The sequence below is a fragment of the Spermophilus citellus genome (assembly GCF_964194105.1).
Source record: "Spermophilus citellus genome assembly, contig: SCAFFOLD_131, whole genome shotgun sequence".
NCBI classification, from domain to species: Eukaryota; Metazoa; Chordata; class Mammalia; order Rodentia; family Sciuridae; genus Spermophilus; species Spermophilus citellus.
In genome coordinates this window covers 1028397-1052453 of record NW_027672905.1, presented here as the reverse complement: position 1 = coordinate 1052453, position 24057 = coordinate 1028397, and the positions used below count along the sequence as shown (strand labels likewise).

The following is a 24057-nucleotide window of genomic DNA, read 5'->3' as shown; positions in this document are numbered from 1 at the left end:
AAGAATCATTGGCATTGAAGAGAGATCCAAGACACAAGCTAAGGACATGGATAATCATTTCAGTGAAATAATTTCAAAAACATTTTCAAACCCTTGTGAATGATTACAGACATCTAGATACAGGAGGCATTCAGAACCCCAAATATGAAAGATCAAACAAGAACTTCTCCATGACATATTATAATTAAAATGCCTAATATACAGAACATGAATGGAATTTGAAAAGCTTCAGGAGAAAAACATCAGGTCACATTTACAGGCATGACAATCAGAATAACTTATGATTTCTGAGTGAAGACTCTAAAAGTCAGGAGGGCTTGGCACAATATATTCCAAGCCCTGAAAGAAAATAATTTCCAACCAAGATTACTACATCTAGCAAAGCTATTCTTCACAATCAAAGGAGAAATAACAATCTTCTAAGAAAAGCATAAACTAGAGAATCCATGACTACTAAGCCAGCATTACAAAAAATACACAAAGGAATACTACACACACAAAAATTTAAAAACAAAATTTCAAGGTTGTGAATAAATGAATTTCATTAGACAAGTAGCTAAGAAAATGAGAATTAGGATTGGATTAAACATTATAAATGAATTAAAATTGTAGGGGAAAATAAAGCTCTATAATAACACTGAAAGTAAATGTTCTCAACTCTTCAGTGAAAAAACAGACTACCTGATTGGATTAAAAACTATGGCCCAAGTATACATCGCTTGCAAAAGACAAACCTTAAAAGCAAAAATATTCACTGACTGAAAGTGAAAGAATTAAAAATGATATTCTGTGCAAACTGAGTCCAATAATAAACAGGAAAAGTGCATAGCCAAAAAAACTAATAAGACTGAGAAAGTAACTCCATACTAGTAAAGGGAATAAAACAAGGAGATGGAAATATTAAATACACATGCCTCAAACAAAAGTGCACCTAATTCCACAAAACAAACACTACTCAACATAAAGGTTCAGAAGGATTTCAACAAAATAATACTAGGTGATTTCAACACTTCTCTATCACCAATACACAGGTCATATAGATTCAAAAACAACAGATACTTAGTTCCAACCTAAAAAATGCCATAAGTCAATTGGATCCAACAGACATGGACAGAATACTTCATTCAACCATAGCTGAATGTATTTTCATCTCAGATGCTCATGAAATTTTCTCCAAAACAGAGCATACTGTAGGTCACAATGCAAGTTGTAGCAAATATATACACACACTCATACACACATACCAAATTAAAAAAAAAATCAATATAATTTTATCTTATTAGTTCATAATGGAATGAAACTAGAAATCCCAGAAAAATAACTACAGAAATTATACTGGCACATGGAGTTAGACCAACACACTCTTGAACAATGACTAGACTACAGAAGACATGAGGGGAGAAATTTTAAAATTATCACTATCAAATGAGATTAAAAATATACCACACCAGAATCTCTTGGACACTATGAAGACAATTCTAACAGGAAAATTTGTAGCTATTGAGTTCTCACATTAAAAATTATAAAACATCTCCCAATAACAACAACAACAAAAGAAAGATCTCAAATGAACCTAATGGTGCATCTCAAGTTCCTAGAAAAACAAGAACAAACAAACTTAAAGCCAGTAGGAGGAAAAAAATAATTAAGATATGAAATGAAGTTAATTAGTAGAGAATTAAAAACTACAAAGGATTGAAATGACAAAGAGTTGGTCCTTTTAAAGAGAGACAGAGATAAATAAAACTCATAAAGACTCAGCCAGACTAACCAAAAGAAACAGAGAAAAGATCCAAGTTAATAATAATTATAGGTAAAAAGGGAGAAATCACCACAGACATGACTAATATCCAAAGAATCAACTAGGAGTTGTAATGAAAATTTTATTCCAATAAATTGGAAAATCTAGAAGATACAGACAAATTTATAGACACATAAGACCTGTCAAAATTGAATCAAGAGGATACACAAAATCTAAACAGAACAACAAGAAGCAACGAGATCAGAGGAGTAATAAAGTCTCTCAATAAAGAAAAGCGCAGAACCAGATGGATTCTCAGATAAATTCTACCAGAACTTTAAAGAAATACTAACAATTCTCCTCAAATTATTTCATGAAATAGAAGGGGAAGGGAGACACTTCCAATGCATTCTATGAAGCCAAGTTCACTCTGATACCAAAACCAGATAAGGATGCATCAAGAAAAGAAAACTACAAGACCAATGGACTTGATGACAACAGATGCAAAAATCATGAATAAAAGATTAGCAAACTATATTCAAAAACACATTAAGAAAATTGTATATAACAATCAAGTTGGTTTTATTCAAGGGAGGCAAGAATGTTTCAACATTCATAAGTTAATAAATATATTTCATCACATACCTAGAATTAAGAATAAAAATGGCATGATCATCTCAATAGATGCAGGAAAAGTCTCTGGTAAAATTCAGCACTCATTTCTGTTAAAAATACTAGAGGAACTAGGGATAGAAGAAACTTAACACCATAAAGTCTATATATGACAAACTCAAAGCCAACACCATATTGAATGTAAATAAAAAATGAAAGCATTTTCTGTAAAATCACAAGATAAGGATATCCACTCTTACCACCTACATTTAAAACAGTACTTCAAATTCTGAACAGAGCAATCAAATAAGAGTAGGACATAAAATGTATACAAACAGGAAAAGAAGTCAAATTATCACTGTTTGCAGATGACATGACCCTAAAGTTAGAAGACCCAAAAGATTCCATCAGAAGACTACTATAGCTGATAAACTTATTAAAGTAGCAGTATACAAAATCAATAGCTTTTCTGTATACTGATAACAAATCTGCTGAAAAAAAATCAGTAAAATAATTCAAAGCACAATAGTCTCAAATAAAATAAAATACCTAGGAATATATCTAACTAAAAGACGTCTACAATGAAAATTAAGGAAAAGTGATAAAAGAAAAAGAAGGCACTAGAAGCTGGAAAGACTCCCATGTTCATGAACACATAGAATTAATGTTGTTAAAACTGCCCTATTACCAAAGTCAGATTCAATTCAATTCAATCCTCATCAAAATACCAATGTTATTCTTCAAAGAACTAAAAAAAAAAGATCATCCTAAAATCCATATGCAATAAAAGACCAGAATAGTAAAATCAATTCTGAATAAGAGTAATGCTTATATGGAGATTCCTTGGAAAACTTAGAATGGAATCACCATTTGACCCAGCTATCCCACTCCTCAGTTTATACCCAAAGAACTTTAAAAAAGCATACTACAGGACTCAGCCACATCAATATTTATAGCAGCTCAATTCACAATAGCTAAATTGTGGAACCAACCCAGATGCCCTTCAGTAGATGAATGGATAGGGAAAACGTGGTATATATACACAATGAAATATTACTCAGCACTAAAAGAGAACAAATCATGGTATTTGCAGGTAAATGGATGGAGTTGAAGAATATTATGCTAAGTGAACTAAGCCAATCCCAAAAAACCAAATGCCGAATGTTCTCTGATATGAGGATGCTGACTCATATTGGGAATGGCGGGGGGAGCATGGGAGGAATGGAGGAACTTTAGATAGGGCAAAGGGAAGGAGGGAAAGGGAGGGGGCATGGGGGTAGGAAAGGTGGTGGAATGAGATGGACATCATTACCCAAAGTACATGTATGAAGACACAAATGGTGTGACTCTACTTTGTGTACAACTAGAGACATGAAAAATTGTGTTCTATATGTGTACTGTGATTTGAAATGCATTCTGCTGTCATACATAACAAATGAGAATAAACAAATAATTAAATAAAGAGGAATGCTTGACGTATCACAATACCCAATTTCAAATTATACTAAAACAGTATGGTATGGGCATAAGAACAGACATGTATATCAATGGAATAGAACAGAAATTAGAAACAAACCCACACATATACAATCATCTAATCTTTGACAAAGACACCAAAAGCATGTGTTGGGTAAATATGGTCTTTTTAATGAATGTTGTTGAGAAACTGGATATCTATATATAGAAAAATGCAAGTAGATCCCTATCTCTCACGTTCTACAAAAGTCAACTTGAAGTGGACTGAAGACCTAGGAACTAGACCAAAAAAAACTGCTACTAGTATAAAGAAACACAAAGAAAACAGTTCAACATATAGGCATAAGAAACAGCTTCCGCAATAGGGCTCCTAAAGCTCAGGAAATAATTCCAAGGATTAATAAATGGGATAACATCAAGTTAAAAACCTTCTGCATAGCAAAGAGAATAAGAGTGTGAAGAGAGAGCCTACAGAATGGGAAAATTTCTTTATCAGCCACTCTCCCTACACAGGATTAAGATTCAGAATATACTAAGAACTTAAAAAAAAAAAAACCTAATAACCCAATCAATAAATGGGCAAATGAACAAACATTTCTCAAAAGAAGAAATTCAAATGGGGCTGGGGATGTGGCTCAAGTGGTAGCACGATCGCCTAGCATGCGTGTGGCCCATGTTCGATCCTCAGCACCACATACAAAGATGTGTGTCCACCGAAAATTGAAAAATAAATATTAAAAATTTAAAAAAAAAGAAATTCAAATATCCAATACATTAGAAAATTTTCAATATCTTTAGCAAACAGGGAAATGCAAATTATAACTAGTTAGAATGGCCATCATCAAGAATAGAAGAAATAATAAATGTTTGAGAGAATATGGGGGAAAAGGAACACTTTATACTGGTGAGACCGTAAATTACGGTCTCTCAAAGGATAAGGAATGTTACTGCCATGTAACCCAACTATAATATTCCCCAGTATATTTCTAAAAGAATTAAAGACAGCACACTATAATGAAACATACATACCCATGTTTATAGCAGCACATTCATAAGAACCAAGTTATGGAACAAGAAGATATTCTTCATCAGTAGAATGGATAAAGAAAATGTGGTATATATACACAATGGAGTTTTAATCAATCATAAAGAACAAAATTATGTCATCTGCAGGAAAATGGATGGAACTGAGGAGTGAAATAAGCTAGAATCAGAGAGTCAAGGGTCTTATGTTCTCTCTCATTTGTGGAAGCTAGAGACAAAAATATTTTAAAAGGGACTTCATGAAAAGAGAAGACCAGCAGAGATGAGAAAGAGAATCAGGTGAGGATGGATGAGAGGAAAAGAGGAATTACTAGAGAATGCAAGTGATCAAGTCATGTGCATATACAAATATGTCACAAAGAATGTCACTATTATATATAGTCATATGCACCAATAAAAGTTATAAATTTATATTGCAAATTCTAGGAAAACTGCTAAAAAAAAGAAGTACAAAAAAAAACATAAGGGGCTGAAGTTGTGGCTTAGTCAGTGGTATAGCGCTCACCTAGCATGTGTGAGGTGCTGGGTTCGATCCTCAGCACCACATAAAAATAAATAAATAAAATAAAGGTATTGTGACCAACTACAACTAAAAAAAAACTATTAAAAAAAGAAGCATAACTACTATACTAAGAAATAAAGAAAAGGAATTTATAAAAAATGCTAGCAATCAAACACACTACATGTAGTCTTTGATGTTCTTAGCAGTAGACTGGATACAGCTGAGGAAACAATCCTTGAGCTTGAAGATATATCAACAGAACTTACCCAAACTGAAAGACAAAGAGAAAAAACCTAATAAGAACTATCCAAGAACTGTGAGACAACTACAAACAATATAACTTAAATGTAATAGGACAACTAGAAAGAAAAAAAAGAAATATTTGATGCAAAAATGAGAGTTTTCTCAACATCAGACACTAAATTACAGATCCAAGAACCTCAGAAAACACCAAGCAGAATTAATGTGGGGGAGAGGGGAGAGCAGACCTAGACATTTCATTTTCAAACTACAGAAACTCAGAACTAAAGAAGAAATCTTGAAAGAACCCAAGGGAGAAAATATCTCACCTATAATTGAGCAAAGATAAAAATGATTTTTCACTTCTTCTCAGAAACCATGCCAGCAAGAAGACAGAGAAGTGAATATTTAAAGTGTAGAGAGGGGGGAAAAAGAAACTCTTCAAACTGGCACTCTGTACCCTACAAAATAATCTTCAAAAGTAAAGTAGTAATAAAGACTTGATCAAATAAAAATTAATGAAATTTGTGATGTGCTGAACTGTCTTACAAGAAATATTTTTAAAAGTTCTTTAGAGAGAAAGAAAATCATATAGGTCATAGTTCATATCCAAATAAAGAAAGGAAGAGCATCAGAGAAAGAGTAGAGGCAAAATAAAAACTGGTATTTCTTACTCTTAACCAATATAACAGTTAAAAAATTTGTTCAAAATAATAATAGCAATACAGTTAAATTACAGTTAAATATATGCTTATATATATATATATATATATATATATATATATATATATGCACTATGTATGTTTTTGTAGAAGTAAAATAAATGATATCAATGAAAGAAGGAATGAGAGAGAAGAATTGGTACTCACAATACCTCTGAAGCAGTATAGACGTAGTGACAGTGGATATCCTTTTTACGATTTTACAGTAAATGCTCTTAGTTTTATCCCATACAATATGACATTGCCTTTGGGATGGGCTCAATGGTGAATTTTAAGTCTATAATCTCTTTCAGAACTTATTTTATGAGGCCAGCCAGACTATCTAATACCAAAACCAGACAGAGACATTACAAAAAAAACTATAAACCAATATCATTCATAAACACAAATGCAAAAATTATCAACAAAATTTTAGCAAACTGTATTCTCACAATGTATGAAAAGAAATCACATAGCACGACCAAATGGGATCCATACCAGGTATGCAATACTGGTTTAACACTTAAAAGTCAACTAATGTGTTTCAACACAAGCCAGGTATAGTGGTATGCACGTCAGGAGACTAAGACAGGGAGATTTCAAGTTAAAGGACTAGCCGGGCAACTTAGCAAGACCATATCTCAGAAATAAAATATATATATTAATTTTTTAAGGGCTGGGAGTGAAACTCAGTGGTAGAGCTTTTGCCTAGCATGTGTGAGGGCCCTAGTACCATCCCCAGCACTGCAAAACCAAAACTCACATGCTTATATCAACAGATGAAGAAAAACCATTTGACAAAGTCCAACCCTCATTTCAAAAAAAAAAAAAAAACTTCTAGAAATCTAGGAATACAGGGGAAGATGAAAAACTCAATTTTAAAAGAACACTTACAAAAAATCAACCAATAACATTCAATGGTGAGAAAGCTTACATGGGGAGGCCAAAGACCCAAAAATGAGAAGATCAAAAGTAGATTGCCACTATTCAATGTTAAGACTTAGCACAACACTACAGTAATCATGGCAGTGTAGAACTGGTGAAAGAGCAGATAGATCAATGAATTGGAACAAAGGGCATGAAAACAGGCCCACATAAATAGAGTCTAATAATCTTTGAGAAAGCAGTAAAGCAATACAATGGTGAAAAGTTGTTCTTTTCAACCAACTGTGTTGGAACAACTAACTACACACACACACACGCTAAATAAATCTAAACACAAATCTTTCACCCCTCACAAAAATTAACTCAAAATGGATCATGGACCTAGATGTAAAAGGCAAACCTAAAATCTCCTAGAAGATAACAAAGCAGAAAATCTGGATGACTTGGGTTTGGTGATGAATTCTCAGATGTGACACCAAAAACTCAATACATGAAATAAAGAAGTGATAAGATGAACTTCATTAAAATTAAAAACTTCCACTCTGCAAAAGCATTATTGAAAATGAAAATACATATCTAATACAGAATCGCTGTACAAAGTATACAAAAGATTTTTAGAACTCAACAATAAGAAAATAACTTAATTTAAAAAAATAGGTCAAAGACCTTCACAGATACCTCTCCTAAGAAGATATGTACAGGTAGCCAGGCAAATGTCTGTAACCCCAGATGCTTGAGGCCTGCAACCTCAGGAGGCTGAGGCAAGAGGAACATAAATTTGAAGTCAATTTGGCAAATGAGTAAGAATCTGTCTCAAAATAAAGGTCTGCGGGTGTAGCTCAGTGGTAGAACACTTGCCTAGAATGCATGAGGTCCTAGTTTCAATCCTCAGCATAGAAAGAAAAGAGGAAAGAAAAAGAGGATATAGAAGTAGCAGATAAACATATAAAACCACAGACAGTCACTTTAGAAAACAGTTCAGGAGTTTTCTTATAAAACTCATACATACTCTCACCATTAACCATGCTCTAAGTATTTTTCCAAAGAAAGTAAAAAAATTACATTCACATAAAAACCTGCACAGACATAGATGTTTACAGCAGAAGTTTTATTCATAACTGCAAAACTTGGAAGCTAACAAGATGTCCTTCCAATAATAAATAAATTAAAAGTGGATAAATTAAAAGTGGCACATCAAAGCAATGTAATATTATTCAATGTTAAAAAGCAATGAGCTATCAAGCTATGAATAGAAAATGGAAGAAGCTTAAAAACATATTACTAAGTGAAAGAAGCCAAATTGAAAAGGACATACTGTATGATTCCAACTATATGACATTCTAGAAATGGCTAAACTATGAAGACGGTAAAAGGGTCACTAGTTGCCAAAGTTAGTGGAAACGATAAGATGAATGGGTAGTACACAGAGAATTTTTAGAGCACTGAAACTATTCTTGAGGATATAACATTAATAAATAAATATCATACATCTTTCAAAACCCTATAGATGTATAACATCAATAGTTAACCCTGATGTAAACTATGGACTTTGGATAAAAACAATATATCAATGTAGGTTCCTCCAACATCACAAATGTGCTATTTCGGTAGCAGATGTTAATAATGCCAGAGGAAATGAATGTGAATGGGGAATACATGGGAACTATAAGCTTAAAACTGCTCTTAAAAATGGCCATTTTACAACTCCTTTTTAAATTTTTTTGGTACCAGGGATTGAACCCAGGGACATTTAACAACTGAGCCATATCCCTATTCCTTTTTAAGGTCTCACTAAGTTGCTTAGTGCTTTGCTAAGTGGCTGAGGCTGGCTTTGAACTTGTGATCCTCCTGTCTCAGCCTCTCAAGCTGCTGGAATTATATGTGCCACTATATCTAGTCTACAAATTAATATATTAGGAATAAAAAATTAGTGAAAAATAGCCATGCCCTCATGATAATAAGGGTGGATACTTAATTTTTACTGCTGAGTCATAATTCTAACATTCTGCTCTGTCTTATGAGGGAAGCTATAAAATGCACTGTTTCTTAAGCAAAAAAATAACAAATGCTAAAAAATAATCATGAAAGAGGAAAAGTCAACATTTAAAACCTCCTTAACTCAAAACACAATTATAACATTTTACAGTAACTGTCCAATGGTATTTGAAAAAATTAGATTAGTTATCTTTCTTCTTTGATTCTTAATGTGAAGCAAACAAATACCAAAACAAAGTAACTACAGCATCTAAACTGTTATTATAGTATTAAATGGGTTGAAATAGGCCTCCAGTTATCTCTCCCACTATTAATTTTGGTAAGAACTTTTAAACAATGTATTAACCAAGTGGAGTGGTTGGATATACTCACTCTTATTATTCACTGTTTTGGAATTAGAATTGCCTCTGAAGAGGTCAAAATGAATAATGTTTATTATCATATATACTTTTAAATTTTTACATGAACTCAGTCTACTATAAAATGCACCATAAATAATAGGGATCTGGGTTAAATGAACAGGAAGGAATATACATTCTCATATATAAGAAAAAGCAATCATTTATCCTAGTATTCTCAGGAGTCTAATGGCTAAATTCTTTTCTCCAATATGGCAAAGTGAATTTTAAAAAAATACATATCACATGAAAAATATAGCACAAACATGAATAGATGGAAAAATGTGTTTCAACACTTTTCCTCCTTTTCAAAAGACAAAAATGAAAAAAAGAATACACAAGAGGAAAGCATTTAGCAGAAAGTACCGAAATAGCTGATGCTACCAGATTTATTGTCACCTTTGGCAGAGTACTGCTATGAAAAAGCAGAGACACTGCTATTACAAGAAAAGATTATGTACTCTCAAGAAAGGGTAGGATTAATCACTCTTCAACAGACAACCACACTGGGAAAAGTTTCAAGAGTGCTAGATTGCACTTATCTAAAAGAGAAACAAGACCAAAAACTATTATAAAATTATCTCCAATTACAAACAACTTAGTATTTAAAATAATAACCATATAATTTCTAAGACTAGCCATACATTTTGCAAATAACATCGTTCATTGAGCAAACCTTATTTTTCAAATGATTAGTATATAAAATCAAAATTGCTGGTATTTTTATTAAAAAATCTTTACATTCACCCCTATTTTAAAGTAATCTAGCATTCATGCTAAAATCATAGCAGTAGTAAATATAAAAAAAATATGCTCAGCAGGTACCATTTTATTTGTCATATATGTGACAAATATAAATATATATGTACATTCATCATGTAAATACACAAGGATTAATACTGATTAAAGAAATAAAGCAAGTAATTTTATTTACTGAATAAAGTATATATTTACTGCTACTGGAGAACGATGCAAACAGAGGACAATTATAAAAATTTTTCCAAAAGAAGGTGTATTTTCATTTTCCAATTAAAGTACCATATACATCCTTTCCAAAAGAAGTATGTACCATATCTGATTCTAAAGAAGGTAACCAAACACCTGAATGTGCTTCTAGGAGTCTTATGATTTTTTTTAAATACATTACTCATTTTTCAGGTTGTTCTCTTATACAAATGAAAGTGATATGCATTCAACATTTTTACACCTCTAAGAAATCACAATACTTAAGTAAATTGCTTTTACTCACTTTTATCTTTAAAGGTATCAATCTAAATGTATCTGTACAGATGTATATGATACTAATTAAAACACTAAGAAAAAGCTACAAATGCAGTATTTAAATTAAAATTATGAAGTAAAGGTCTCAAGATAAAGACTTCAATAATAGAACTGATTACTGAACTACTCACAAAGAATGCCTAATTAAGCACCTTTATTATTATACTAGTTATAATTCAACAGAATCAGAGGATAAAAAACATTTATGAAAATAATTTAGGATATACAGTTATGACACATCATTAAAAATTATTGATAATTTTTAAAAATACTTTTTCTGAGTTAAACTTTAAATTTCAATTGGCATAACAAGTGCAATTTATAAAACTTATATATAAATATGTCAATAGTAATTCTATCTAGAACAGTCCTCTTTGCATACACTTTTAAAAGGCAGCATTTATTTTTTAAGCAAACGCTTAACACACTTTGGCTATAGGCCAAATCTATCCCATCGCCCAATTTAGTAAATAAAGTTTAAATGAAACACACCTACTCATTCCTTTACATATTATCTGTGGTTGCTTTGTGCTATCTCAGCAGAACAGAGTAGATGTCAGAGATCATAAGGCATACAATAATTTAAATATTTACAGAAAATATTTACTAATTCCTAAACTAAACGTTTAGATATTCATTACTTTCATGTGTCCACGCGTGCACGCACACACACACACACACACGCGCGCGCGCACACACACACACACACACACACTCATCTTCTATATAATCCTTATTACAGCACATATTGAGTTGATCCATTAGGATCTGTACGTTTCTCTTTCTTGGTTATATAATTCATACAGTGAATACTAACTTCTAGATTCCTGATAAAGCAGAGAATAATGGCTAACTTTGCTGATCTGCGATTTTAGGACTGCACTGCATCTTCTCACATGTAATAATGTTCTTGATGGATTATTTTAAAGAAAAATACCACCCAATACGACAGCTGCAATTTTCAAGACATCTATTTTTACACACTTAATGTCTATATGGTGATACTACTCTCATATTAAATGGTAATGTAGAAATTTAGATTTTTAGATGCTGAACTAAGAAAAAGATGGCTAAATGGGTTGGAGGCAGAATGAATTAAAAATATATATATCACAGAGACATTAGTCTTTAAACAAAAAAAATATTTAAACAGAGGGAAGAGTATTCTGGACTTAAGGAATCGCTAAACACAAGGCTCACTGTGGAATATGGAGTACTAAGCAGTAAACTATTATCAAGAGTTCTGTTCCCTACCTCCTTCTATCAAGTTACCTTCCACCCATAGCCACAAGAAAAAAGAAAAGTTACATGGTAAAAAAAGTTAATGTCCCAAAAGTTTTTAAAATGAAATACAAGAATGAGATAGTAAAGCAACTGGAATTGCAAAATCTGAAAGTGGATGACAGCCATATGTCTAAATTATTCAAAACCACTAAAAATGAAAACTTAGATATATGGAAGATCACTAATTTCTTTTATTGCTGCAAATAAAAATAAAAAACAGATTCAATTTACAAAATAATTCAACTTATAAAATAATTATATAACATAGAAATCTGAATGTCTTTACAGGAAAAAGTCTAAGTACATCAGAAAGTATCAATTTCTTCTTAAATAATTTATGTTGCACATGACTAAGGGAAGAGATATGTATCAAGTACTTTTTCTTAGTCTTTTAGGATTATGATTTTATAAACTTTTAAATCACTTTGTTTTGCTTTCCAAGAAGTTGGTAGTTCTAGATTATGTTTAAAATCCATCTTAATAAAAGGCACTAAAGTCAAAAAGTAAATATATAATGAAATGCTCTCATTATATCATTTTATTATGTTTCTAAACATCAAAAAACTATTTTTTTAATCTGCAATCACCAAATATTAAGTATACCTTCGGATGATGCTAGTGTCAAATCAATTCAGAAAATTCTCATTTAAACATTACAAAACAAATCAAAACCTATAAGTGTTAATTTTCTTCTTGTAAATAGCATGCCTCTTTGAAGCCAAATTAATGGCATAATAACAAGAGATTATCTTTTATTTAGTGATAATCAACCCTACAGTCCACTTATTCCCAGCTATTACTCTTCTAAAGTACTACAGAATTAACAAATTAGCACTCAAATACCAGCAATTCAAGATAGTTTCCATACTAAATCTTACGTAAAAGTTAATAAGACCACATGAAATTCTTTATCATTTTTAAGTAAATTCATTTTAAATTTACATATCAGTCATTAACACTCAAGAAAGGAAAGTAAACTTTGTTAATGGTAGTAAAAAATGCCGCAATTTCTTATGTCATAATGAGACTATCACACAAAGAAAATGGTACAATCTACCATCTTAGTACTCAAAATGAGCTGCCCTTTCAAGGAAAAATGACTGTTTTTATTCATTCATATGCTCCTTCCTGATCTCTTTTGTACACAAAGGATTACACTTGTGCATCTACTGAACAAGTAGCAAGCAGTCAATAGACAGAAAGTAAGGAGCTACAATGGGATGAAGTCAATACTACCTCCTTTTTTACAGGTATTTCAGAACATTCAATCAAAAGATTATATAGACATAGGTCAAAGAATTCTCAAGTCCTTCACAAAGAAGTCTGAAAATGAGAACATAAATCTAATAATAAGGTAATGCTTCCAATATTTCTTTACATTTTTTTCTTTAGGATAGCAAAATCAAATTATAATTTTCAAATGAATTATAGTAAAAAACAAATGGAAAACAGAATACTCAATAGAAATAAGCTGACTTATGACAAAATGCTAATTTAGCACTCATTCTTCCTTTTATGCAGAGTTCTCTTTCAGGGAGAAGAGTTGACAAGTAAAAGTATTTAAAGTTCCTTGTTTCTCCTCTACAGCTAGAACTCCATGTGATTATAACTCTTTTTAACCTTTTTTTCAGTAGTATAATTATGTTGTGTAAAAATACAATAAAATAAGCTGCAAGTAATCTAATACTATCTTACTAGTCATTAATTGATTTCATACCCTGTATAAGAAACTTTAAATATTTTATCTTACATCTAAATAGCAATTTTGCAAACTTGTCTTTGAGAATAACATGACCATTTAAAAGGCAAACTCAAAGATCTTTTCTTCAAAGACTGCATCAGCTACAAAAATAAATGAAGTGGAGGCCTTCTTAAACAGCATCTGGCACCTATGAATGAAGGACCTGAAAGTTAAAACCACAGAAAAAAATTTCCATAATAATAACAATCATATATGGAACATTCATCAAAATGTCCCTGAATGGTCTTAAAAGCTACACACATATATTTATTATGTTTAACCCTGACAATAGTCTCACAAGAGAGGTAGGGGTTATTTAGGACTTTTAAATAAATGAAGAACTTAGGCTTAAGTGCAGTGACTCATCCAATCCCACCTGTAAGTGTGTGGGAGCCTTGGGGTTGCAACATTGCATGGAAGGCAACGATGACATGGTAGGAGCCAGGAATACTAAATATCCTGTAACATACTGGACAAACTCCACAGAATTAAACTGCCCAAAATGCTACTATTACTGAGAAATACTGACAGAGAATTAATTGCCAAAGCCAAAAAGCTAATAGTAGCTTTAATATAAATTTAATAATGAAATTCAGGAAATTGCCAAGGACAAGCCCAAAATGAAATCAATCATAAAAGTATTATCAAATTCTTGTCTAAAATAAGAAGTCTAGGCTGCCTTTTCAAAATGGCATTGCAACAAAAGCAAAAGATGACATAATCTCAAACAACATTTCTCTGCCACCTCTTTGCCAAGTTTTCCATTTGTGTTTTATAATAGCTTTGATGCTTTATGTGCAAAATCTTATCCTTAGTCACTCCCTAAGATTTTATACAAACGAGTCATTAAGTCCTCCAATTCCCATTCTTCCACATTTGTTCTGGGTCCTTTTTATTACATATAAAATTAATAGTTACCTATGAGATTTTACTTGTTCTATTCTTTTCATCTATGACACAACTGCCCCATTAATTATGAAAAAAAATCTTTCTTCCTGTTAAATCACCTTACATAACTATAATTCCTAACTGAATAGCATGTAGATACCTTAAGTTAACATTCAAGGTCCTTGTCAAACTGGCTTATTTCTCCCCCAACCTAATTAGGATCATTATTTCAAACAGTTTTTTTTAATCCTTCAAACTACCATGATGATTCTCTTTTCCAACGGTCTGCCTGCCTAAAATAATTCTCCTACTGCTTATTCCCTGCCATTCTGAATCCTTAATAACATGCAAAAATATTAATCAAATGCAACAAATTCTAGTAATCTACATTTGTGTAATGTCAGTAAGCCCCTAGATAATTCTCCCCTGGTTAAGACGGGAAACCTCTTGAGAGTAAGGCTCACACCTTCATTTCTTTTGCATTACTCCCGCAGAACAATATATAGTTAGTTGAAATCAGAATTTTTTTAATAAATCATCAAATATAGCAAGTTCATTTTTATAGTAAAAAAAAAATTAATTCAAGGAGACAAGACTTCCTAGTGAAAAGAACCAGAATTCAGGCCACAATTTGTAAAATAATGTTGTTTGACAATTAATAAATAAATGCTTGTTAAAAAGAACTCTAAGATTTAAAAAAAAATCACTTTGCAAACATGTATCCAGCAACATTTCACTGCAATTGAAAAGAGAATCAAGCCTCCTCAAAGTAAAGACTGCCTATTACACTGTATTTTCTTTCCACATATCAAAAAGATAAAGGAGATTCTTTGATAATAGTTTTGATAATTTTTTTAAATCTCAAATTTTACACAAATTTAATCAATCTAAAATTCCATTTTTCTGCTTGGTCTCTAAATTTCTTTTTTTTTTTTTTTTAACGGTACCAGGGATTGAACTCAGGAGCACTCAGCCACTGAATACATTCCCAGCACTACTTGTTGTATTTTATTTAGACACAGGGTCTTATTGAGCTGCTTAGTGCCTTGCTTTGTAGTGAGTCTGGCTTTGAACTTGCGATCTTCCTGCCTCAGCCTTCCCAGGTATTACAGGCATGCACCACCACACCTAGCTAGATCCCTAAAATTTTAACATATAGAATGCCCTCATTGTTTTTAGATGAAATTTATCCTAAAAATAAAATCAGGGTAGCCCATGATTACATTAGGGTATGAAAATATACTAGTAAACCAAAAGACTGGATGAAGACAATGGCAATATCATTAAAAATACCTTCATTTTTCAATTATGACCCATTTTTCCTTTTACTTTTCCATATGAAAAATAGTTATTTTATCCCAAGTTCTGATTCCTAGATTACTCAAAAAAATAAAATTGTCTGTATTTCTTCATAGCAAAAAGAATTAAGAGAATTAAATCACATCATTATCATATTACTTTATATACAAAATTTATAAAATTATGCTTTCCTCCATCTCATCAATAAATACACTGTAATCTCATAATCTTTCCAGAAGCCAAGAAGGTTGAGCATTAAACATTTTTATAATATCAGTCATCTGTAATACATTAACTCAGTAAATACACCAATCATTTTGCATCATCACTGGTAAGATACTCTCCAAGGACTCAAATTTTCACTAATCCTAGCTATAAAATTAGAGGTAACTTTTTCATCTACTTATTTGGGTTTTTTATTATTATTATTTTGTTTTGAAATCAAAGTAGGCAGATCAGCTTAGTATAGTCCTCCAACATTTAGGAAAATATACTATCAGTCAAATTAGACTTCTAATCGACCAGTTCTACTTCAAAAAACTCTCATGCTTTTTTACTGTGAAGTTTAGGAAAATACTTTATTTATAAGTGAATTTCTCCTCTTAAGACACTTTTTAGGGCAAGTACATTTTCGACTTGTTACAAAAGTCTAATATGAGAATAAAATGGAGACAAATATCAAAAGAAATCATTTGCAATAGGAAAAATACAAAGGCAATATCAATAAATGAACTTAAATATGCATGCTAAACCTATATGGAGCTTCAAAATTAGAATCTATAAATTTAGGTATCTAGTTTCAAAAATAAAAACAAAACAAAACAAAATAACATATCTTAAAACACATATGTAGAAAATGAGACAAAAAAGAAAAAAATATTTTCTATATAAGCTCATTAGTTACTTAAACTGAACAGAAGGAATGAGTATGTGGTATTGCTGGTAGACAAGCCAATTTATCACTCTGGGATGTTTACACAAATCTCATTAAAAAAAAAGTAAAGAAAAGACAGAAAGGAAAAGAAAAGAAAAGCAGAGACAGGTTTGGTAGAGTTTTCTAGACTTCATTCTAAATATAGTAAGGGTTCTAAGAAACAAATTAGAGTATAATTATAAACTATAATTGCAGGCTCACTTTTACTCATATAATATTTAAAAATTATGGACACCAAAGGACATATACAAGTGATAATTTTAGACACCTGATTCTTGCTTTTTAACTGGCAATCAGCAGTAGGCCCAACATTTTAACTGGACCTTTGTGTCCACTTTTTAATTATTCAAATGTATTAGGGTTAAACACATTGGCTAAGACAAATACTTGGTTTTGTAAAAATAGCCTTGTTGGTTGAACTTATAATTAAATTATAAAGGACCAGACTGGCTATTACAAGGACAAAAATTATATGCTATGCAATTGTTGAGACCACACTCAGAAAACAGAAAACTGAATTCATTTAAAATAAAAACAAAATAATCCAAAAATAAAAGATTTAATTTAACTTTAATTCTAGTTGAGTAATGAAATTCTTTTGTTGGAGAGGGAAAATCTGCTTTCAGTTCCAAAAAGTCCTTCTGGAACAATTACCTAGACTTGACACTACAGAGTTTCATTGAAAGCGGACAAAATTAAGTATTCCCATCTCCACAAGACTAAAACAGAAATCCTAAATTAGAAAATCTTAATTATTGGATTCAGAAATAAAAATATCTAAACAATTTAAGTCAAATAATACTCTAGCCTCAACTATTGAGACATCTGGGCAAGAGTAGTTTAGACAATACTGTCCTAGATATTCATGGATTTCAGATGGGGCCTGGTCAGATTTTACCATTTAAAATATATATATGATTGTGCTACTAGTATTTACTATGTGTTGTGGACTTCACTTAGTAGCACAGTTCAAAAACCCATCTGAAATTTTTTATTAGCATTATGAAAATCCTATACTAAATCAGAAATGAAACTTGAGGCATATCCTGACACTATGCAGTACCTCTTTCAAATATTTTAAAAGATTATAAGTTTATTTGTTTAATTCAAATTCTGAAAAAGCTGTAATGTAATTAGGTAAAATTCTTCCCATAGCCCCATTTCTTTCTTTTTTTTTTTTGACAACAGTAATGTCTTGTGATTTTTTTTTTCTATTCCAACATACTACCTCAGTAATATGTAGGAAGCAGATATCCTACAGATGAATAAACAAAGCTTCTTCTTTTTAAAATGTTATGTTTTAGTTTAAAAATAAGAATATTTAGATTGAGTATGGTTAAATGCCATATTAAAAGCAAACACAAATTATATTTCAAGTTAAACAGTATAAAAGAGGAAGTAAAAAAGTTTCTATTGTTCAGACTAAAAAAGTGATCTTGAAAAATCTTTTGAAGTATTTGAAAAACTGCTTATCACAAAATTACTATATCATATCCAGGAAAAATAATTATTTTATTCAACATGTTAATGTACTCTTATCCCAACAGCTTTTAAAACAAATGAAGACTATAAAAGGGAAAACATCATCAAGAGAGTACAATTCCTATGTATTTTACAAGAAAATGCTGTAAAACTTCTAGAAATATTAACCCTTCATAATTTTTTATAGAAAACTAATTTGCTACATTTGTCTTCTGTTAATGATTTTCTAGATAGACATATGGGAAACAAATTCAAATCCAACCTCTAATCCAATAGAACAATAAATTTACGTAATATACATATAAATAGTAACAAAAATTTCAAACTTTCCATGTATATTTTTTAATATCAAATAAAATGAGCACCATACTATTGTCTTTAAATCTCATCCTTAATAAACTCCACTCAGTAGACTACTAGCATTAACAAATATATTTCCCCTTAGAAATTTCTAGCTCCTTGCAAAGAAAATAGTTATTACAAAAAATCTTTAGACCTCTATTCCAATACATGTTTTACAGCTGAGAACTGCCTCATCAACATACAATCTGAATATGAGTATATACACATATGTATACATATACATATGTATATACATACATAAATATATTTATATATTTTCCCCTAAGGGAAAAGCCGACACCACATAATTCCTCAAAATATATGCCCAATTACACCATGTCTTTGCAATTACCCAGGAAAATTTTTAAAGTTTTGGAACTAATTAGCAACACAAAAGGACTGCTGAATACAAAGCAACCATTAAAAAAAAAAAAGACAAAGGATACAGCCTTAAAGCACCAGTCTGAGTTTCCACTGCCAGGATCTTCTGTACAGGATCAAAGGCCAGGGCTGAAGGTTGATAGGGAAATCCATGGCGAACAGTCTAGGGTTGGGCAAGTGTCATCACAGCAACCAAGGTAGCAAAGGATATTTAAAAATAGAAATGTCAATACAGGCATTAGAATTTAGAAGTATACCTGATGCAAAACATACACACATAGGTGCTACTTTAAAAAAAAAAGTGAACTCTACATTAGTTATTAACACAGAACCTGAAATAAACAAAAATCTATTGCAGAGTAATACTTCAGTTTTTGCTTTTCCATACTACTGGCATTCTACAGAAGAAAATTTCCTATTAATGTTCTATACTGCTATGTCTGACACCAAATTACTAACGTTTTCAGTAGTCAAAAATTCTGTTAATTGATTTTAAAATGTGACTCATGCTTTGTTTCAAGAATAATTGTCTCATCATTTAACATTACTTGAATGCTAAATGCAAGTACTTCAAGGAAAAGTTGTCATATAATTCATTATTTTGGTCAAGGTATTGGGTAAAGCAATTATCAAGCCTGTACCAAGCATTTTGCAATTGTAACAGAATGGATATGAATACAACAAATGTTTTTGCAATTTACTATCAAGTCCATAATAATTTTAGAGTATTAAGGCAAAAAGTTATATATATACAGACTTTTAAGAAACTCTGACCTATGAACACATGGATATTTATGAGGAAGGCTGACATTAATAACAAAACACCACGTTTGTATTTCTCATTGAACAGCTGGTGAATTAATTCGCTGCATCATTCTTTCTGAATTACAAAACGCTATAGCAATTATCTTGCCATTAGCAGGCAAAAATCTCAGTACTAACTTTTAAACCTAACATAATGATAAAGAACCATGCGATTTCATACAGTAGGCCACTCAGACACGTTGTAAGAAAAAAGTTATGAGCAAAGACCTGGTTGAACAGGTTTGGCTTTCTGAAAAACAATATTCACTAGATAGACACTGTTTTTAAAGGAAATCCCGAAATTGATGAATTTCATTAAAATGTTATAATATAAAAGCTTTCAGATTATTGCTAGCAGTGTCAGGATATGGATCAAAGGGAAGATCATATGTTTGAAGAGCCTTGAAATGATTATTGCTTCTTGTTAGAAAAGAAAAGCACCAACGAAAAGTGGGAAATCAGTCTTCAAAATAACCTACCAAGGAAACGTTTGCTAGGGGAGAAACGAGCTCTTTATGAGAACTACAATTATTATTGGCGCTCGTTTCTCTTGCACTACTGTGTAAATCCCGAATCGCCCCCTAAAACGACCCCAGTTTTCCGATGACGGCATAGCAGGGTTGCACGCACTGCTCACCTTACAGAGCTGAAAGTGCTCGGACTGGAGCGTTTCCTGAATCTCAGGCTCCCGGTTCCCTGGCGGGTGCTGCTGCTGTTGCTGCTGCTGCGAGGCCGAGGAGGAGCCGGCGGTCAGGCCGTCCAGCACCTTCTTGAATTTCCTCATGGTCTCTGCTGGGCTCCCCCGCAGCCCAGGAGCGAAGGCACCAGGGGTCCCCGGGCGGGGGTGATGGGCCAAAGCCGAGGGCAGCTGCGACCCAGGACCCGGAGGAGTGGGTGAGCGGAGGAGGAGGAGGAGGCAGCTGGGGGAAGCAAAAGATAATCCGAACAGGAAATACTGCGGCGACGAGCGAGCGGCGGTCACAACAAAACCGGGTGGCGACCCCTCTTCCTCCGAGGCCGCCGCGGCTGATGTGGCGCCGCCGCTGCCGCCCCGCTCCGCGGCCCGGCGGCAGCAGCGGAGGTCGGGCGCCCGAGCCCGCTCAGCCCAGCCTCACCTGGCCGCGGGCAGGCTCTGCGCCGCGCCGCCGCCCTGGTTCGCCCGCGTCACCGCCGCCACGTCCATGGCCCACGACCCCGCGGATCCTCGCCCGCCCCGGCCCCCGGTCCCTCGGCGCGTCCTCCTGCTGCTCCTCCGCGGTCCGCAAAAGCCGCTCGGCCTCCCGCCGCTCAGCGCCGCAGCCCGCCCAGCATCGCACGCACGGCGCCCGGGGTGGCTGCCACGCTCCACCGCCGCAGGACCGGCCCGCCCTCGCACCTCAGGAGCCCGGCTGCCTTCCTCTGGCGCCGCCGCCCACGCCGCCGGCTCTTCCCGCCCGGCCGCTCCCTCTGGCCGACTGGACCCTTCGGCACAAGGCACCAACGCCCGCCCGAGCAGCGGCGGCAGCCGCGGTTACAGCGCCCGCCGCGACGGTGGCGGCAGCTGGGCCTCCGCGGAGCAGGGCTGTGGGGTGTGCGCATGCGCGCCGCAGCCTGCTCCCCGCCCGCGGCTGGTGCCCCGGCCCCCAGCGGCGAGAAACAGGGGCTTAAATTATCCTCTGCGAAAATCCCAGACGCTGGTTGAATTTCTCCCTCCCCGGTCGTGTTGCCAGAGTATGCAGCTGCTTCTTCTGCAGCGGCATAGTAATGACGTTGAGGACCAAAAACTAGCAGGAAGCCTTGGCTTCAAATTCGGCCCTGAAGCCAGCCAGCCTTCCTTCCTTCCTTCCTTCCTTCCTTCCTTCCTTCCTTCCTTCCTTCCTTCCTTCCTTTCCTCCTGCCCATTTCTTTTCTTATTTTGTAAAGTTTCACATCTTCAGAGGTCCTTTAAACAATGTGCTTTGTGTCTTTCTGTACATTTTTGAAGTTTTGGTTCACTTCTTACTTTACTGGGTAGGGAGTCAACAGGAGTCTTTCCTAAGTGATAAGGCACTCCTTTTGAGGGCAGAAAAGTTGCAGCCTCTGCCCTTTGACTCCATCAGCAGGATTTCTGTGTCCGGAGACTGTCTTCTCTTAGTGACCAGCTCTTTGTTTCTGAGGCCGCCTGGCTTGGAATTGAAATAAGCAGGGCTAGGTGCACAGAGGTTGGCCCACACATTGGCACTCTGCTCCTCACAAGCTCTGTACCAGCCAAGAAAGGTAGTGCTTGTGACCTCCTTTTAATTTGTGCAATGCTGCTTACAGAGAAAATATTCACTCTTCAACAGATGCCTGTTTCTTCATCTAAGTCCAGGTGTATACATTCTGCACAATTCACAGCATTATCTGGGGGGAAATGGAGTCCTGTAATGTATTTGAAAAATCAGGTTAAAGCTACTAAATTTCAGGACCTGAAGAAATAGTCAGTGTGTTCACCCAAAGGACATATCCAATTCAATCAAAATAAGGAACAATCATGGCTTATTTTCATGAGTGTTATGTGGATCAGACCCCATATTCCTCTAATACTATTCCTCTGGCCCTGCTTTGAGAATGAGAAAGGGTAGAGAGGGGAGGAGAGCAAAAGAACTTTAGCAGTTGAATAAAGCCAACATTGGTTGGAGTAGCTAATACAAAATCTTTTCCTCTTGTTGATAGAGAAGCAAATTGTTTTCTCACGCAGATAATCTATTGATATACTCATTATTAGATAAAGAAGGCTTACATCAATAGGGTCATCATGAAAATCCTCATTTTCCTGTGTACCACCACTTTTATGAGCTGCTGCTACAGTGGTGTATTGGCCTGGCTTGATGGTAAATGAAGTCCACATCCCTTTGTTTTTATCTTGGCAGTTTCTGGGACCACCCTTGCTTCTTGAATCTCATTGTGTGATCTGAGCATCTAAATGAAAGATTTTTTTTCTGCCAGCATACTGAATAAACACTATTCTCACTTCTGGAATCATTATGAGCTTCTCTGTTCATCAAATAGTTGTATCAGCTTTATTGGAAATGAGTTCATTCCTGGGCTGGTTTTTCTCAGTGAAGACCATGTTTAGCATGTCGAGGATAACTATGAAATCACTCTGATAAGTGATGCAAAAGGTTTCATAAAACAATAGCTTTGTAAGGCTTCCTTTGTTTCAAAAGCAAGTAAGTTAGATTCAGTTATTTTCAAATATTTACATAAGTAAATTATATGCTCTTCAGTTTTTGAAATTTCCTGCTGCAGAACTCTCTTACCGTTACTGGGACCAAACCTCATTCCCCCATTTCAATTGAACTTTCTTTTAGTTTGTTAGGGATTGAAATGGGAATCAAGGTTTTGCATTAAATAATGCTGTCGGGACCATACATAAATTTTAGAGATGGAGCAAGTTCTTAATGGAAGAACATATTCAAACATTTCAGTGAAAATAATGTCATAATTTTAAGTTATTAGCACATAAAACATTTTATACTATGTATTTCTTTGATGCATTGGCTTGAAATTTTTGAAATGATATTTAAGGTTAAGTTATTTTGATTTTATTTATAACAACTGAGAGCTATATATTTTTGTTCCTATAATTTGTAAAAAAAATATACAGCCTGAGGTTCAATCAAAAGTCTATTACCTTTTTATTTTCACATTTATTCCTTACTATACCTGTGTGACTCTAGCTAGCATTTATAAGCAGCAAGGATTTCGTACTTAAAAAGTCCTGAATCATTTTTATCCACAAAAGAACCCTATTAGAGGATGTAATAAGATTTTGAAAATTTAAAAAGAAACCCTCAAGCCATTGACTTACAATGGCTCACATAACGGATCACATTACGTGAAGGATGCTTGAATATTACTTTTCAGTTTTTAGGCTATTATGTACTCTACCAGATTTCAGAGAGGTAAAGCAAATAAGGTGGTATGGGAGACAGGCAGGAGAGGAACATGGGAAACATCTGTAGGGTGACAGCTTGACCATTCCGAAGGGCACTGTCATTCCCAAGGCTGTGCTCTCCACAGGGCC

General features: G+C 34.0%; 1 protein-coding gene across 1 annotated transcript in view; it reads right to left on the bottom strand.

Annotated features, from left to right (window-relative positions):
* LOC308640399 (uncharacterized protein) overlaps positions 1 to 23312 on the bottom strand; it is a gene marked incomplete at both ends in the record, with an annotated part of 40374 nt that extends 17062 nt beyond the window's left edge. The window contains 5 exons of the mRNA XM_081312325.1: positions 19292 to 19389; positions 20668 to 20950; positions 21146 to 21491; positions 21545 to 21757; positions 23291 to 23312. Of these exons, the coding sequence (XP_081168451.1) occupies positions 19292 to 19389; positions 20668 to 20950; positions 21146 to 21491; positions 21545 to 21757; positions 23291 to 23312 (962 nt within the window). The remainder of the gene's footprint in view (positions 1 to 19291; positions 19390 to 20667; positions 20951 to 21145; positions 21492 to 21544; positions 21758 to 23290) is intronic.
* Positions 23313 to 24057: the final 745 nt, after the last annotated feature.